Below are 18,155 nucleotides of genomic sequence, written 5' to 3' on the forward strand. Positions count from 1 at the left end.
TAAAATAAAAGGATTTTTTTAAAATTAAATGTTCTAGAGAAGCACTTTCACAGGCATGGTTAAATGAATAAATTCAGGCACACATTGCACACTATGCATTACACAGTATTTCATCTGAAACACTCCAGAAACTGGCAGATTGTGCTTGTTTTGGCATATGGGGTAAAATATTAATTTACTATACCTTGTATACTCAGGCCTTATCCTACAAATCTGCTAAGTCAACATCTTTTAAAGTGACACTCACTCCAAAGCAAAAATATTTTCACTAAAGGCCTTAAGAAAATATTCCATCATCTCCATTAAAAGAAAAATCCCACAAAACAGGAACTGGTGATTCGTATTACAGACTGATAATCCTAAACAAATTGGCTTTATTTCAGTTCAGACCACATTCATAGCTTTGGGAATGAAGAGACAGACAGTGTTACTTAAAAGTGCTTTAATATTTGTTTGTGGAGAGGGTCAGTTTTAAACTTGAAATAACATGCCGTGCTGTGCGAAAGCAAAAGAAAATTAAGTTTAAATGAGCTTCACATCAGTGTAAAAATATGATATGTCTGTCTGTCACTTCAGAACCTCTGCTAAAGTCACTCAAGTGTTTGGATAAACCATGCAATAAACACATGATTTTTTTTTAACTCGACCATGTTTGGCTAATCGATACTAATTAAGGTAATTAAGTGAGCTGATGGTAAACTTTAAGGAATACATGGAATGGCTGGGTGCCCCCCTGAGAGATGGAGGGCTTTTCTTTACCTGTTCTTGGTTGGCATTTAAGACAAACACAATGGCCCAATTATTGATCTACATCCAGCAAATACAGGTAAGTCTCCATTCCAAATGTCAATAAAGACTCTTTTTTTTTCCAGAAAAGCAGATGCCGTTGCTCCTAAACGCTGCCAGCAGAAGCACAGCACCTCATCAGGCCAGACTTCCGAACAAACGTGCTGCTGAGTGTAACCTAATTCCGGTCGTTTCCGCCTGCCGTCCCGCCTGCCACCGCTGTTTGGGCTCCGGTACTTTATCGCTGCCGGTTCAGCACACGCCGGCTGGGGTGACGGATGGCACAGCGGGGGTGGGGGGGAGGGGGGGCTTTCACGCTGCGGCCACATGCTGGGATCCCCTCGCCTCGCTCACGGCGGGACTGACAGGATGTCTCGGGGGCTCTGCTGACCCGGGTGGGGGAGGGGGGGGGCACGCGGCGGGAAGCCCCCGTCCTCCCGGACCCGAAAAGCCACGGCGCGTCGCCCCCCCGCCGCTGGGCGTGCAGTGGAGGAAAATGGTTCTGACAGACGCCCCCCTCGGCCCCACACCGGGCCTGTCGGTGTTGGGTTCGACCCATCTATCACGGGCCGGAGGAGCGTAACCAAACCCCGTGCTGAAATCGCACACGGCCTCAAAGCCCAGGTAAAGTCGTAAGATGCAAGCAGCACGTCACTTCGCGCGCACGCATACAACCTTAACCCCTAACCAGCCTTAACCATAACCATAAGTAACTAAACAAATTACAAGACTTTTGGCATTTTTAGGTTTTTGATTGCATTCACAGATTTTTTATAAAATCGAGTTTTCCCTTGTGGGGAAAAAAGTGTCAGGTTTTTATTACATGGTGGGGACTTTTGGCAATATATACATGACCCCCTACCCACCCCACACACACACACACACACACACACACACACACACAAACACACACAAACACACAAAAGCACTCATAGCGACACGCTAACTAAGGAGACATGGTGACAAACAACGCAAATATGTCACTTCACATCACACGTTAAACCATCTAAAATAAATCTCACGCCCAAAGTACGATGTGCTTTGTATGTGTGTGTGTGTGTGTGTGTGTGTGTGGGTGGGGTTGGAAAATGTTTTATCATAGTGTGGATGAGCCCTTTTACGTCAGGTCAGTGGGAGTGGGAACTGCTAGGAGTCTGACACCATACGTTACCCTGTGTGAGTGGGTGGAATGGGGGGACAGAGATGGTGTTTCCATGAAGGGAGGGGGGCGGAAGACTTCACGGAAGACACACTCCACGAACAAGCATCTCTGGCTTCTCTTGGTGCCTTAGCCACGTGCTAGCTGCCCTGTGGCCCTGGCTGGTGAGCGCCCCCTACGGCCCAGGAGGGAAGTGCGATGGGGAGCCTAACATCCACAGTGAGACAGAGCGCAGGCCGAGCTCGCAGTAAGAGCATCAGCCACACTGAGCACAGCTGCCGCTAAGAAAACTCCGCAGAGGACAGGGTGACTCCAAACACCAACCACCGCACTGCATTACCGTCATGCGGGAAGGGGAGAAAACTGCCGGGAGAGACAAGGTCACAGGAAGACTCAGCTTCCTGGTCCTGGCTACTGAAAAAACAAGAGATATTCTGCGAACACCTACTCTGCAGCAAGGTCTTTCTCCTCTGGCAGCATTTCAAGCTCCCTCTAGAACAGGGGTCTCAAACTCCAGTCCTGGGGGGCCGGAGCCCTACACAGTTTTTAGTTCACCCTCATTTAACACACCTGATTCAACTGCTTGTGCTAATTACCACACAGCTCTTGAGCTGAATCATTTGTGGTGGAACAGGGAAATAACTAAGTTACACAGGGCTCCGGCCCCCCAGGACTGGAGTTTGACACCCCTGCTCTAGAAGAAGGAAGAAGATGAACAGCCAGGGCATTAAAGTGCATTAGAACCTCTGTCAATGTAACACAACAGCGCCCCCCAAGTGGTGTACTCTCCCATACACGTAGCTCCTAAGAAACCGACACTGTGACACTGGTCAGCTGGATTCACCCTCCCTTGACAATGAAATCGTCACAGCATAGAGATGGTGTAGGGTAAGGAGGCTCCTGACCTGGTGCAAAGCCCGGTGGCCTGTACTATGAAGCGGGGTTACTGGCTTATCGGGGTAACTTCTCGGATTTAAGGTAGTCTGGGCAAAATGTAACTGAACAAATATGAAGTCCATTTAAACTGTGGTACCTTAAATCCGACAAGTTACCCCGATAAGCCAGTAACCCCGCTTCGTAGTACAGGGCTACATAGGCCTTCCAATGCTCTCCTACAAAGATAAACATGGCACACTACACCACCTGGTGGACAAGCAGAGCATAGCAGGATGTCAACATTGCTAGGCCAGACTCCTGGGGCTTCTGATGGTCAGGATCAGTCAGTCTGATATGATCATACATTGATTAAACAACAGACATTCAAAATTTAATGCCCGTCCTATAAATACAACAGTCAAAAAAACCTTGTCACTGCTCAGCCCTGACCCCCACCAGCCAAATAAGCCGACATAAAATAAACCAGCAGCTCATTTAAGCCTCCCCTGTGGGATCCGTTTATCATGATCTCATTTGATTTTCCCCATTGAAGCATTTCAACCATTTCAGTCTTGAAGGTAACTAAGACTGCAGTTACTATAACATACTCCACAGTGACAGCTTCAGTATTATAATGTCAAAGCTCTACTTTACTAAAAGAAGAGCATTTAAACATCTGAACAGGATACTAAGGCATACACTAGTAATACTAATTAACCCAGGCTCCTTTTAACACTAGCGAAGTGTGCTTCATAGCTTTACCTAATGTCACCTTAACAAAGACTGTCAATGGTCAGACGCCCCAGTGGGGGAGAGGAAGTGTGACCGTTCTTCCCTGGCAGGGAACAGGATACACCTAACCTCCGTCTCAGCCTCCATCTCCAGAACAGAACCCCACTGCACTGCCCAGTCACCCCACCCCCCGCCCCCATAAACCCCTGCTGAGCCCTGGCTCCAGGTCCAGTTAGCTGCCTACCCAGCCGCCATCCTGCCCCCCACCCCCCCCAGACATGCACAGGCAGACCGACCCCTCTGTGCCCCACAACCCCGGCTGTCTGTCATCCCAGCAAACCCATCCCACTGCGGTCCCCCTATATGGCATCAATAATTTAGGGGTCATCCAATGCTTACAAGCTTTATTTTAAGCCACGGCGACTTTTTTATTTTAGGTTATTCGTCAAGTTTCATTCCATCTTTCATTTATACATGTATTTATGAATTTGACCATACTTTGATTTATAGAAGAGTCTTGGTTTAAGCTTTTCCATGACGACATCAACAGTTCAGCACCTCACAGGCAGATGCATCTAAGGTACAGACTTACATACCGCGCAGACAAACATACTGTGTTCCCAGAATGTTCCAAAGGTGCTCAGACCCCTGCTATTCAGCAAAAATACGAAACTTCAAATCTGAATCAAGAGATGAATGCAACAAAGGTTGGCCACTGTGTGTCAAAGAGGTTCCTGTCCAAGCTGTTACTTCTAAGTTCCATCCATCCACTTTCTGAAACCGCTTATCCTGTTCAGGGTCGCGGGGGGTTCGGAGCCTATTGTGGAGGCTACAGGCGCAAGGCAGGGAACAACCCAGGATGGGGCGCCGACCCATCGCAGTACTTTTAAGATTATTTCTAAAATATGTGGAACAGGTCTCCAGAACTTGGGACAGGCATTTAGGAATCTAAATCTAAAAACACAACACAAGCTCTTCGCTTTACAAAGGTTCGACTTACGATATTTCGACTTTGCATTTTGACCTGCTCCCGGGCTAGTGATATGCCATATGATAATTTCCACTGATTCCAGACGATAGTAGCATCCACCACAGACTCTGTAGCGATCACAAGCATAAGCATTTCATACAGTGTTTAACTACGCTTCACACTGTGCTTTTTTCTGTGTTTAACCACATAAATTTGACTTCATTTACTTTTTAATTACTGGTATTTAGTCACAATAATTATTTATTTACTCGTTTGGTGACAGTAGCTATTTATTCATCATAAATTCATAACTGACTTATGACAAACTCATCATAAATGGAAAATATCGTAAGTTGAGGAGCACTTGCATTTTGAAAAGCAGAATATAAATTTTGTCGGTTGCTCATTGAATGGGAGCAGCTTGTAAAAAAGCACACGCTTCTGAGCAAACTAGTCTAACCGCTGACTGAATTCCTGCAGAAAATCAGAAGTGAAACCATCATTGCTAAGCGATCTTCCTAGCAACCCAAGACCTCAGAAACACCTCGCAAGAAGAACCAGCAGGGAATGCAAGAAGGTAGGGCAGACCATGCGTGTACCTGTAGCAGACAACTCACAATTAACCTGACTGCTCTCCGAGATCCCTGTCTTATTGTAGGTACAATTACGGACTCTAAGAAAACAAATAATTATAGTGCTGTCTCTCCCTTCCTCAAAGGACCAGCAACAATTACAAAGAAAAATGTTAGAAAATTACAGGCAATAGTGAAGCCAGTCCTAATTTTTTGTGAGGACCACCAACAGTTACAGGTAAGAATGCAGGCAACAGTGAAGCCAGTCCTACTTTTCCAAAAGTATGGGTAACAGTTACAAGTCGACTTGCCGGAGCCCACATGGCCAACCCTACCTTCCTGTAAGGAGACAAGGGGGGGCATGTAGTCAGGGATGTACTCCTTCCTCTCCTCCATGTCTAGTGCTCCAGCCTGCGGGAACTGTAGCATGTTGTTCTTGCTGACAGGAAACTGGTGCATCTGGTGGGCAAAGCCCAGGGGCTCCAGGTGCTGCATATAGTCACTCAGCTCACTGAGGTTCACCCCCAGCAGCCTGAAGACCTGGCCGACATCATCCAGAACGGGGTCCGTCCGTCCATCTGCAGTGTGCAGGAAAACACTCTGGTCATCAGTCAACTTAATCAGGATGTAGATAAACTGGGAAACACTGAATTTGCTGGAAGAGCGCCTCAGGGCACTTTGGATTATCAAAAATTAAAATCTTTTCTATTATACTATTTTGTTCAGTTTAATGCACAAATATGAACTGATCAACACAGACATGAAATGTACTTTGCTCAGAAGTTCTATTATTCAAATGTTATTTGCTCAATCAGCATGCTGCCTCGCTAAGTATTTTTGAAGTCCTTAATGTTATTCTTAAGGCTACGAGTGATTCTTAAAAGTAAAGAACCATATAAACCCAAACAGTCAGTAAAACAACCTGAAGTGGCTGCTAGACAGAATCTGATATATACAGCATTTATATAAAAACAACAAAACAGCCGTTATCGCCAGTACATACTGTAATTAAGAAAGGCTTGTCAGGGCATGATAAAACTGCGATTCAGCTGTTTATAAACGGCCTTCGTAAAAGTTACAAGAGATGTAGATGCGAGTTTCTTTCAGGCGCCCTCCACAGATTTACTTGATACATAGTAACAAGTATTAACATGTTTGTAAACTACAGAAAAAACAGTCTCCTTGTTGACATCCGACAATTTGCTGCATAACAATAACAATACTCAACAATAACAGGAATCAGTGGTTAACAGTACACCACAAGCAACTTGTTTTGAGAGGAGAACTTATCTCAAGTTAATATTTACTCTGGCTTATTGGTAGGTGCAACCAACATCGGCAGATGAGAAGCTTTCTTCAATCTGACAGGAATGGATCCCCATTGTCCTGTCAAGATGTTTCACATAAATATTTATTTTGACTCGGAAACACATGGGTGCGAAGTTTTCTGCAATCCAACAGGCATGGACTCCCTCTCGTCCTGTCAACCTGCAATCTAGGCCGCTGTGAGTAAGAGGCAGCGCATGTTTACTACCTACAAGGCGATCGAAAAGCAAATAAAGGTTTTCTTACAGAGCTCAGAGTAGCGGTGACAGCCTCTAGCTAGCTGCTGGATATAGCGGTGCAGTACATCGGAGAGCAGGTCGCAGGCCGTCAGCTGAACCGCGTCCCAGCCCAGAGCCTGGCAGATTTGCGCTACCGAAACCCGCAGCAGTGAGCGGGTATAGCTATCACACATCTTGCTGGCTCCTTCTGGGATCTTTATACAATTAGATCCCAAAGCAAATCGTTGCCTTTGTCCTCATGGCGAATGAAATTGGCTACCGGGGGGTTATTTCCTTGTAATTTTAACATCTAACGGAATACAGAGATTGGCGGTACTCCCCAGACCGCCATCTTGACTGCCCCGATGAACCAAGGCAGAACTAATCGACGGCGCGTGCGCAGAAGTGTCACTCGGGGATCGATTTTACTTCCTTTGACCTTTACTGCCCCAAAACAGCTACACTATCCCACTTCATACACGGTTGTGTATGTTACACTGCGCGTTACGTTAGGTCAAAATTAATAAAGGTTTTGGGTTACATTTGTGCCGGGAGGCATTTTAGAAGGGGTAAATACATTTCTGTGTTCCTTGCAGTATTTTAGAATATTAGCTGTGTGTAGTTTTCTAATTGTCTGGAGTTTACCCTCCCGTACAGCAGGTGGCGCGAATCGAGTAATCCAGTTTTGAAAACAACAGAAAAAGACGCGTCACGAGGGAGTCTTTTCACATGTATATACACAACCTCATTTGACAATTGTTTCTGGATAGGCATGCAAAACATTATTAAAAACTTAATTAGCTTATTTGAGGCAATTTCATATTTTAGACAGGATGACACAGAGAAAAGCAAATGTAATTATTCAACCACTATTACTACGTAACTTTAGTATTCCTAAAACTAAATGGGTCAGTTCTAAATCGAACGTTTCTTTTTCTTGAAGAATTAAAACAATATACAAGAGTTATTACAAGTGTCAAAAAACAATTAGGCACAGAAGACACACAAAATAAGAAACTTTCAAATTCTAAAAAAAAAGTAAATCTTTTTTTCTTTGGTGCATCTTCCTTTGTGTACCCCTGGAAGGGTCTTATATGTAGTATATTAACTGTTTGTGCCATATTTATCTTTATCAGTGAAAAAGTAACTTTAGGGGGAAAAAAATCGCATTGGACCCAGTTAATCATTGCGATGTACATCATCACCGCGCTCAAGTCTTTTTGCTTTTGAACATTTTGAGTGCAAGTCTGTCTTGGGTGAATAGAATGTAATAAATCGGCCTGGAAATTTGACACTTACGCAGTGCATATAGGGCCAGTTTTACATCTTTTACTGACATTGTTATCAATATACAGCAGGTCTAAAGTAGCTTGTAATTGAAGTTACAAGTGCGAAGCCTAAAATGTTACATCTAGCTGCCGTCTATCTACTTACCTTCTGCAAGTCGTTTGGTCCAGGTTAGATCAGCTTGGCAGTATGGTCATTAGGCTGAAATTATTAGTGACCTAAAAGCAGTCTGCCCTTTAACTGCTTGTGTATTGAAGTCCTATTCTCTTACTTGAGACATTTTACTTTGTTGTGTGTTTGGACTGTTAAGTGTTATCTAATAGCCCCACATGACATTTTCCCCTCCAACATCAAAAACAAATGAAGGGTTTTCTTTGTATGGGATTTATTGGTTCGGATACTTTACAAACAGAATCACAAATTTCCATAAACTTGACAATTGAAGTCTCATTCAGCTCCTGCGCCAGGAACAGGAAGGAAGGTTTGCCTGGTGGACTTCAGCATTTACCTACAACCAGGGAGAGAAACGTTTAAGTCCAGCAGCACATTCCTCAGTCTATCAAAATCATTTACAATGAAAACAACTTTACAGGAAGAAAATGAGGATGGCCATTAAAGGGAATTCAGTTGTCCAGAAACGGTTTCTAATTGCTCTATCGACTAAGCAGTAATTACCCTCACACAAAAAAGCCACACGAATATAGCAGGCTGCTCTACTGCATGTTACCTCTCGGTGTCTTAATCCCTTCAATCCCTGAAATCACGTGGGGGGGGGGGGGGGGGAGGGTGAAAGGTGATGGATGTTAGTGGAGGGAAATTAATCATGCATCCAATTCATGCCCGTTTTAAAAAAAACAACACCAGTTTTAATTCCAAAATGGGAAGAAACTTAGATGTTGCTGAAAAACATGCAGCCCATAATAAGCAGATCCAGGGTGGGTTTGGTTGCCCAGCAGTTAGTATACCTCGGTGGGTATAAACCCAGAGAACTGGTTTTAGTCGGATGGAAATGACACTACCAGTCAAAAGTTTTAGCACACACTGATATTTTCTACATTTGCATATTACTCACTTGGCATTTACTAAAAATACACTCAGTATTCTTTGCTATCAAATTCGCACTATGTACCTTTTTTAGGAATATAATTTCATCTTTAATTCATCAAAGTAACCTCCTCTAGCAGTTATAACAGCAGAGAAAATTCAAGGCATTCTTTCTACATGGGACAAATACTGCTCTGTTTAATGGGATGAAACGGTTAACTAGTGCATTTAAAGTTAAAAGAGAGCCTAGAATCTGACTGTGCCAATCACCACACAAGGATGTCAGACACGCACTGTCAAATACTCTTTCCATGTTACAAAGTAATCTTGTTTAATTTGACATATTTTCATTTATATTTGATCAGTCAACTTTCCAAAAAAACCCTGCAGGTCATGAAATAAATGGAAAAGTGGTAAAAACTTTGGACTAATAGTGTATAGGATGCCTCCCTGTGAAATTTGCCCACTTGTGAATGTGGACGAGATGTGTAATGGATGTGATGTCAGTATAAGGTGTGGTCCTTACAGCGCAGCAGCTCCAGAGATGATCTCGATGAGCTCCTTGGTAATGACGGCCTGGCGGGTTCGGTTGAAGGTCAGGGTCAGCTTGTCGATCATCTCAGCTGGAGGAAAGCATAGCAATAGCATGGTAAACTACAGATCACGTCAATCTGTATACACCGCTCATACAGCAACATCTAACATTCAGGCAAGCATCGCTCAATTAATTAAAACCTCTCTATGGGACTATGAGATGGTAGTACAAGACAGAGGGAGATTGTTAGCCATTTACAGGAAAGCCTGCAAGCAAATACAAACAAAGCTCTGAAGAGTAATGAAAAGGTCACATGCAGTTTCACGTAGAGCCACTAGATGGACAGGCACCACTGCAATGGTATTTATCCTGCTATAGATATTCAACAATAGCACATCAGTGTTTTACAGGCCTGTAAAGCCACCAGTGTGTAAGCCATAGGGAAAGTGGTGAAGGGAGCAGAGGTGCCGAGTGGATGAGGGCGGGAGGGACGCACAGGCGTTCTTGCTGGCGCTGTCCATGGCGGTCATGCGGGCACTTTGCTCGCTGGTGGTCGACTCCTTCAGCCCGTAGTAAATGATGTTGACCAGAGAGAATTCCTGGTAGTTCCTCAGCACGTCGGCGTCAATGTCATCATAGACGCCCATGTTCTCTGTGGAATTAAAGTTCCGTGACAGACATAAGTGCTAGGGAGTAAATCAGCTCAGGGTCTATACAGTTTGAGTAGCGCTGATAGCCAGCCTGCCAAAAGGATTGCACTTTGTGACGAAAACAAAAGGCGTAACTAATCAGTTTATGCACTAGTTGATTCCTAATGTATGTAATGTGCCATCTGCCTCATTTGTGTGTCACTTTGGTCAAAGGCATCCGATAATGAAATATTAAATTTTATATATTTCTGCAAAAGCCTTGAGAAAACGTAGCACTTTTCCACATTGATATGCTCCAGGGTATTACCTGAGTTTGCAACAGTTTCCATGGAATACAACGGCTTCTCATCAGTTTTGTATGAAATGACAGACCTGTCCAAAAAAAACAAAAAAAAAAACAAGAAGCTTCAATACAGGTGACAGTGACCGTTAAGCAACGAAGAAAATTAAATTGCATTAAAAAACCTGCTGAATTTCCCCCATATTCACACCAGTCTTGTCTTTCCCATTTTCCTTACACACTATTTGCAGTTTTGCAAGGAAATGAAGCAATATGTTCAGCCTACCCCAGGGCTATTCAATCATGGTGCTCAAGTATCAAGCACTCCTGATTTCCCAGCCTTCCTTTACCTGTGAGACAGGTGTGAAGCCTCTGTGTTCATGTATAGTGTACGTGTATACATGCGTGTGTCAGTCGCATCATTGACATTATGTCTGTGCTCCGTACTTGGGCACAATTAGCGAAAACACCCAATCCGTACCATGCCCGAGTCCGACTAATCGCGCTCTGGCCCGCCTCTCAGAGCGGGCGAGGGCACAATTAAGCATCCCGCGCCCAGGCACAGTAGAGAGAGATTACACTGGTCAAATGAAATAAACTTTGGGGATCAAACGTGCTCAGGCAGGGCACGGATTGGCTAGTGTGAGCACAACCTAACTTGCTCCCGTTACATCGGTTAGAAGCTAAGTGCTAACTGTGACAGAACTAATCCCTGACAATCAGACACAAGTACCTGAGGGCAATACAAAAACCCTTTCTTTCTGTCAAAGAGATGCCAAAATGAACTGCTGGTTATAATCAGCCAAATCTGTATTGACTGAGCAGTGGAGCAGGTTTTGCCAGTGGTACATTGACCAAGGTTAACAGGCTTGGTCTTCTGAAGGAAGAACAGCCTTAGTAAGTACGCATTACCTGAATCTGTTATAGAAGATGGTGCCCTGGTCGAATTCGTAGCCCGAGTTCATCAGCTCGGAGGCGATGATGGAGGCGTCCGCGAAGGTGGGTGGCTTGCGGCCCACTTCCTTACAGTTCAACAGCAAGTGCTTGCCATGCGACCTGTCAGAAAGAGGACACTGAAATGTGTGGGGAACCCCCAACTCCCACAACTCAGAATCAAAAGGTCCTTCACGTCTCTTCAGAATAGCATGATTCTTAACTGAAGATCCTGCTCCTGAAAGCACCCATAACAAGCACCTGTCTCCCCAGCTAAAGAGATGTATGCGGGATTACAGATGGTTAAGAGCACCACAGAACCACAGGCCTCCAAACCACAACCCTGAAATACAGTTGACAATAAGGAGGAGAACCGCAAGCTGCTTAAGGCCAGATAACAGCAGCACGTCGGGAAGATGCTCACCGGTAAAGCAGGCCTCTCAGCTTATCCCCAATGCTGACCACCATGACATCTTTGCCGACACCTGCGAGTTTGTTGATCTCGCTCTTCATGGCCTTTGCCACGTTGGAGTGGATGGCTCCACAAAGACCACGGTCGGAGGATACGCCGATGATCAAGTGCTTGTTCTTATCCTCGGGGACCTTGATATCAGCCTTTTCATATAGGGCTGGAATGAGAGACAGTTAAGACATGATACCAAGGCACAGAGCTCTACAGCACAACATACAGGGCAGGCTCTGATCTCTGGAACCGAAATCTCACATGCTGGACCTGAAACTAATCTTCTGTTGCCCTAAATCACCAGTTTTTCGAGGCATAGGATTACCCAACTTATTTATTACAAGGAATGTTCTTCATGCCAGACAACAGTGCAATCCTCACTTAAGGTGACTGACTCATAGCACATAGGTTAAATGTAAATTCAAATTATCTGAGCTATAAAATGTCATACAGCAGGATACCCAGATCCCCTCACCAGCCAGAGTTTAAGGTTAAACCTTCTAAAGAACCGGAAAAATAACTTAAATACATCTCCAAGGATGCACTCTTTCAACAACATAAAACTGAATCAAGTCCACTTAAGCATTATTGCAGTCTTACCCAGAGCACCAGTCCCATACACCCGAGCTGGCTTCAGCGATCTCTCTGCCCTGGAGTACTTAGCAGCCGCAACCATCTTCATGGACTTGGTGATCTTCTGGATGTTCTTGATGGACTTTAACCGAATGGTAACTAGCAAAATAAAGAATTAGTCTTACGTAAAGTCATAAATTAGTCTTCCAACCACTGATCCTGGTCAGGGTCATGGGGAGGAAGACACCAGAGCCGGCTGGGGTACATAGGGGACCAGTCCATTACAGGGGGCCACGCACGCACATCTGAAATCTGAACTTTTCACTAGTTAAAGAAATAAGAGGAATGCCCACATTACACGCAAGACATCGAAGTTAGGATCGAGCCATAATACAACACGTTTGTTGATACAATTTGTATATCTACAAATACTTACTGTCCTTCAGTGTCGCCATGTTCCTGACCTGACCGCTGGAAATAGAGAATTGAGTTAACCAGACTGTAAATGCGCTAACATCAAGAAAATAATAGTACATCACATGATAAGAATCAAAGTCAAATGGACTTTCTCCGCGAGAAGTCATCGCCCAGCCCAAGCCCAACGTTTGCCTTTGAGAGACAGAAAAGTATGCATTCATAAGTAACCTTTATGCGAGTCTCGAACATGAAACCGACGTTACTGTGAAAGCCCCGCTGTGTCCAGGAGGCTCGGGTCGCCGATTTAACCTTAAGGTTCATTTTGAATGAAATGTCAGGCAGGTAACGGACCGGTCCGCTGTCAAACCGCACTGCTACAGACGGATAACAGTGTGCAATATCCGAAAATGTAAAAAAAGATTAATCAAGAAATAAATATCTGAAAGACGACTGCCATAAACGATTAACTCATTTCTCAGTTTAACATACAAGTCTAGCTTGAACTTGGCCTGCCGGAACACGGCACAGCAAACGGGCCTAAGTCCTTGCACGACCTGGCCGTTTATATGAGCAGAAACTTAGCATACAGATATTTAAACAAAAGCACAAATTTTGAATTTGAAACAATTCGTGAAATGCACGCTTTACTATTTATCAATATGGCTATATAAAAATATATATTCCTACCATTGCGGCAAAAACACCGCGGCGCTGGTTCTAGCGAACATGGTGACTCCAATGAAGGTCAGACTGGCCGCACTGCGCAGGCGTCGACTGCCAAACTCCTTGCCGGCTTCGCGCTGACGTAACGCGTATTCTCTTTACGTTGTGTACTCGCGGTATTTCCGTGCTGTTCAGCGAGAATTCGTGTTCTCGCGGGAGAAAGAGAGCACGGATTCATGACGTAGGGTACAGGACCCAGAAACGCGCTGTGTCTTTTGCCTAGTTTTAGCGGAGGTAATCCACTGGGCAGTTAGTTTATTGGCAGTTTTGATTTTATGTGATTTGTTTTCTTTGTGTTATTTGTCTACAGTTACGTTCCAGTATGGGGAAGGCGGAATTTTTAACTCCAAAAGCAATCGCGAATAGGATAAAAGCGAAAGGTCTTCAAAAGCTTCGCTGGTATTGTCAGATGTGTCAGAAGCAGTGTAGAGATGAGGTAAGGCTGTTATCTGTAGTTTTAAGGATCTAGTACTGTATTGAAAAGCGAGTAACTGGTTTGAAACTCTACTATTTAGTATACAATAGTATCAAAATAATGTTGCAGAATATGAATAATGAAATTAGAAAGGTGCATGGACTTAGCCGAGTGGCTGCATGTGTCTAAATATGTTCGTAGGGTGTTTATGGGCCAGGTTTATAAGTAACGTTTGTCTATTTTTATATATAGAAAGCTGTATAATATTTGAGGTGTTTGTTTAGTCTGTATAATTAGTTTATGGGTTTAAACACCGAAACACTTTTTTCCCCACATCTACCCTCAGAATGGCTTTAAGTGTCACTGCATGTCCGAGTCACACCAGAGACAGCTTTTGCTCGCCTCGGAGAATCCCCGCCAGTTTATGGACTATTTCTCACAGTAAGAGCCTGTGACCCAGCAGTGTTTCATCCGTACGGTTGTGTTACATGCCGTAATTAGCGGAAGTAATAGATGTAATAGCTCGCATGGTTGGATTTTGTTTTCAGGGAGTTCAAGAACGACTTTTTGGAGCTTCTTAGAAGGCGCTTTGGTAAGTGTCATCGTCGTACGATTTATTCGCTTAGACCTGTGTGTCTGATTCGTTTTAGTACGGAGCACCAATAATTTGTACCCCCCCCCCCCCCACCCACCCGCAGGAACAAAGCGAGTCCACAACAACATTGTGTATAACGAGTACATCAGTAACAGGGAGCACGTCCACATGAACGCCACACAGTGGGAGACGCTTACAGACTTCACCAAGTGGGTCGGTAGAGAAGGTGAGTTGGAAATATTTATAAACGGTGTTTATTTTCACCGGTGCTGTTTCAGTGTTTTGCACTAGGAAGCTATTCATGCAGTTTGGCAAGCCTTTGGCGAAAGAGGTGTCGGATTCATTTTTTTATTGATCGTGTTTCAAAGGCTACTGTAAAGTGGATGAGACACCAAAAGGCTGGTACATGCAGTACATTGACCGTGACCCAGAGACAATTCGACGCCAGGAAGAACTGGAGAAGAAGAAGAAGCAGGACCTGGATGATGAAGAGAGGAGTGCCAAGTTCATAGAGGATCAAGTGCGGCGTGGTAGGGAGGGTAGAGAGGAGGTAAGCGAAGCCACGCTATTCCCCCCCACCCCACTCGTAGCTGGGATCAAATCTGTTCATGGCTTTTCTGTGAATGTGCATACAGAATGTCTGTGTCTCTTAATTATCCTTATTCCAGAATTTCCGGTATGTGATTCCTGGATCTGTGTATTTTAGACACTGAATCGCAATATTTCCCTTGTTTTTGCAGGAGACTCCAGTCTTCACAGAACTGAAACGGGAAAGCGAGGAAGAGAAGGGTACAGGCAGTGAAAAATACCCACTATGCAGTAGTATTTATTTCAGATCTGATGCTGCAGAATTTCAGACAATACTTCTCCTGACATTCCTTGCATGGTTACTGTTTACTGATGTCTTATTTTATTGTTACTGGGTATATGTATGAAATTCGTTTTGCTATTTAAATATGTAGCCTATATGTATGTATGTGTGTACATATGTACCTTATAAAGGTACTCTCTGTCCATGTGGTATGTTTACATTTCTTTTTAGTGGTGTTTAATCTGGCCAAGGGGGCATGTTCATCTGCGGCTGGTCCTTCAAAGTCAAGGTAACCAATTGCATGATCAAAATCGAGGGTCATAACCAGATATGTGGGGGGAGGGGATTATTGAAGGAATTATTAGCATTTTTAATGATGCCCACACTGTAAACCCATGTTTACTCTGATTTCTGAATGATGGTTGCGGGACAGTTTATCATTCAGGTTATTAAATGATGCCTTGAACAAACATGCGTCACAGTTTCATGTGCTGGGTTATTAAAATGGACGCCCTTTCCCTTCGGTTCCCCAGTTCTTCCCTGGCTCCCAATGCCCTCCAAGCTGCTGTTTCAGCAAAGCGCAAGGAGTCTGGTCACTCCTCCGAGTCCAAGGGGAAGAAGAAGAAGTCAGCCCTGGATGAAATCATTGAGGTGCCATTTAAAAATATTTGCTCCAGTATAGAATTAGTCAAATGTTTTTTCATACATTGAGATTTTCTACATTTGCATGATACTTAACATTCACTAAAAATACCCTCAATATTCTTTGCTAACCAATACATTTGCAGTATGATCACCATTTGAATACCTTTACTAGCAAAAAAAAAAATGTTATCTTTGATTCATCAAAGCAGTCAGAATCTGACTGTACCTTCACCACACAACCAGTTAATTGGATGTCAGACATGCACTGTTACATACTCTTTCCATATTACAAAGTAAACTTGTTTTATTACACTCAACTTTCCAGTGCTTAAAAAGAATGTTAAAAATCTGCAGTTTATGAAATAAATGGAAAAGTGCTAAAAACTTGTGGTGTGCAAAAACTTGAATATCAGCATTGCTTGTTAGAGGTTGTGTTTAATGCATATGGTCAGACAGTAACCACTGGTCACATGGTCATATTGTTAATGTAGATTCAGTAGGCAAATAATCCCATCTGCAGCTCAGGATGTAAGGTTTTATAATGCATGTCTTGATGTATATTAGCCTAAGAGCACCAATGAAGTGATTAATTAAATTAATTAAATTTAATTAATTAAATTTTTGGTCTTAGTCATTTTCAGATATTAAAAATTATATATTTTATTCATGATTGTTATCTGGCTTAGCATTGTTTTGTATCTTCATCCCCTTTTGCAATTAATATAAAGTCTACTTAAAGGTTAAGTTATGACGGATGTTTAACTGGGTCTTTACCAACATTGTCATTTTTTTCAGAGAGCGTTTGACCATAACATGTTTATCATTTTTACATCTTGTGTGTTTATAATGCAACAAAAATTTTACCCACTGCTCACAGTTCCTTATACAGCCTCAGTGGTTTCACTAAACTTTAAACAATGTGTCCAGAACTATTGATTTCCTGTTGTTCCTGACTGTCTTTTACTTGTGTTGGATTCAGATGGAGGAACAGAAGAAGAAGAAATCTACAAGAACAGACCACTGGTTGCAACCTAACATTGTGGTGAAGGTCATCACCAAGCGACTTGGGGAGAAGTATCACAAGAAGAAAGGAATTATTCAGGTACTCCAACTCACTGTGTTAAATTCCTCTGTGTTTTTCCTAACATTATTATTGTTAAAGTTAATATTGAAAATTGAGTTTTATCATCATCTCCTCTTTGGCACATCAGTAAATAGTTTGGGGTTTGTTCATTGACTGTTGATCAACCAATGAAGGAGTCCTGAAGTTATCCAGGTTCTGGAATGACCTTCTGTCTCATGTAACTTTGCGGTCTTGTGTTTGGTCCCAAGCAGCTCTGACCTTCTGTATCGTATGTTGCAGGAAGTTCTGGATAAGTACACAGCTATGGTGAAGTTGATAGACTCTGGGGACAAACTGAAACTGGACCAGAGCCACCTGGAGACGGTCATTCCTGCCCCAGGTGAGCCATGACTGTGGTTAAAAGTCCATCATTCAGGTAGTCTGCCCCCCCCCCCACTGCCGCCGCTAATTAATACCTGCCGTCCTGTTTCAGGGAAACACGTCCTGGTGTTAAACGGGACCTACAGGGAAACCACTGCAATACTTGACAGCATCAATGAGAAGAGCTTCTCCGCTAAGCTCATTCTGGACTCGGTCAGTGTGGACATGGCAGTATTTGATGGCTGTCACCCCGCCCCCCCCCACTCACTACCACACTTGGAGTTACTCACAACTGTGTCATTTGTCCACAGGGTCACCTGAAAGGAAAGACAGTGGATGGAATTGCATATGAAGACTTCTCCAAACTGGCCTGAATTGGATTATAGTCTGATAGACTTCATGGCTGTTGTATGAGCTCTACCATGTCAGAGTTGTTAATTTCATTTATTCTCTTTTAATGTGGGATTCTTGTAAATATGCGTATTCTGTAGCAGATATTTTCAGCTATAGTTTCAATGTGAGAATGTTTTTTTTTTCCCATTTTATTGTAAGTAATCCACTGTTCACAGACTTATGATTTGATCGTCATCATCAAATTTTGTCTTTAACTTGATATTGATAGTATTATTTTGGGATATTAAACATTGCATACTTGTTATTGCCACTGAAGTGGAGAGTTTATTCTTTTTTTTTTTTGGGGG

At 43.4% G+C, this 18,155-nt stretch overlaps 3 protein-coding genes across 6 annotated transcripts in view; 1 reads left to right on the top strand and 2 right to left on the bottom strand.

Annotated features, from left to right (window-relative positions):
* Positions 1 to 7,030, bottom strand: part of LOC111838730 (transcription initiation factor TFIID subunit 3-like) — a 36,614-nt gene extending 29,584 nt beyond the window's left edge. Inside the window, exons 1-2 of the mRNA XM_023801988.2 lie at positions 6,668 to 7,030; positions 5,431 to 5,673 (exon numbers count right to left, since the gene is read on the bottom strand). Coding sequence (XP_023657756.1) covers positions 5,431 to 5,673; positions 6,668 to 6,833 — 409 coding nt within the window. The 5' untranslated portion in view covers positions 6,834 to 7,030. The remainder of the gene's footprint in view (positions 1 to 5,430; positions 5,674 to 6,667) is intronic.
* Positions 7,031 to 8,294: 1,264 nt separating this feature from the next.
* On the bottom strand, positions 8,295 to 13,657 carry atp5f1c (ATP synthase F1 subunit gamma). 2 transcript variants are annotated; one of them, XM_023801972.2, is made up of 9 exons: positions 13,509 to 13,657; positions 12,841 to 12,875; positions 12,432 to 12,563; positions 11,793 to 11,997; positions 11,348 to 11,491; positions 10,463 to 10,527; positions 10,002 to 10,157; positions 9,497 to 9,593; positions 8,295 to 8,434 (listed from the first exon to the last, which is right to left on the bottom strand). In XM_023801972.2, exons 1-9 carry the CDS (start codon positions 13,547 to 13,549, stop codon positions 8,431 to 8,433), a joined length of 879 nt encoding a protein of 292 aa, XP_023657740.1. In that variant the 5' UTR covers positions 13,550 to 13,657; the 3' UTR covers positions 8,295 to 8,430. The 2 variants fall into 2 exon arrangements, with proteins under 2 accessions (XP_023657740.1, XP_023657741.1); XM_023801973.2 differs by lacking the exon at positions 8,295 to 8,434 and having other exon boundaries at positions 9,493 to 9,593.
* Positions 13,658 to 13,687: 30 nt separating this feature from the next.
* kin (Kin17 DNA and RNA binding protein) lies at positions 13,688 to 18,118 on the top strand. Of its 3 annotated transcripts, none has more exons than XM_023801969.2 (13): positions 13,688 to 13,778; positions 13,855 to 13,980; positions 14,306 to 14,400; positions 14,508 to 14,551; positions 14,658 to 14,780; positions 14,923 to 15,104; positions 15,295 to 15,343; positions 15,597 to 15,654; positions 15,899 to 16,016; positions 16,990 to 17,112; positions 17,374 to 17,473; positions 17,567 to 17,667; positions 17,766 to 18,118. In XM_023801969.2, the coding sequence occupies exons 2-13, from the start codon at positions 13,867 to 13,869 to the stop codon at positions 17,826 to 17,828; spliced, it is 1,170 nt and encodes a 389-aa protein (XP_023657737.1). In that variant the 5' UTR covers positions 13,688 to 13,778; positions 13,855 to 13,866; the 3' UTR covers positions 17,829 to 18,118. The 3 variants fall into 3 exon arrangements, with proteins under 3 accessions (XP_023657737.1, XP_023657739.1, XP_023657736.1); XM_023801971.2 differs by having other exon boundaries at positions 13,712 to 13,730; XM_023801968.2 differs by having other exon boundaries at positions 13,737 to 13,980.
* The last annotated feature ends 37 nt before the right edge of the window (positions 18,119 to 18,155 follow it).

This window comes from Paramormyrops kingsleyae, chromosome 3, assembly GCF_048594095.1.
Source record: "Paramormyrops kingsleyae isolate MSU_618 chromosome 3, PKINGS_0.4, whole genome shotgun sequence".
Classification (NCBI taxonomy): Eukaryota; Metazoa; Chordata; class Actinopteri; order Osteoglossiformes; family Mormyridae; genus Paramormyrops; species Paramormyrops kingsleyae.

Excerpts from the sequence above, each read along its gene's own strand:
- kin (XM_023801969.2), top strand. The coding sequence starts at position 13,867 with ATGGGGAAGGCGGAATTTTTAACTCCAAAAGCAATCGCGAATAGGATA. Across the intron at positions 14,552-14,657 it reads GCTTCTTAGAAGGCGCTTTG|GAACAAAGCGAGTCCACAAC; the intron begins GTAAGTGTCATC and ends ACCCACCCGCAG. Across the intron at positions 15,655-15,898 it reads GCTGGTCCTTCAAAGTCAAG|TTCTTCCCTGGCTCCCAATG; the intron begins GTAACCAATTGC and ends TCGGTTCCCCAG.
- atp5f1c (XM_023801972.2), bottom strand. The coding sequence starts at position 13,549 with ATGTTCGCTAGAACCAGCGCCGCGGTGTTTTTGCCGCAATG. Across the intron at positions 12,876-13,508 it reads GCGGTGTTTTTGCCGCAATG|CGGTCAGGTCAGGAACATGG; the intron begins GTAGGAATATAT and ends CTCTATTTCCAG. Across the intron at positions 11,998-12,431 it reads GTATGGGACTGGTGCTCTGG|CCCTATATGAAAAGGCTGAT; the intron begins GTAAGACTGCAA and ends CTCTCATTCCAG.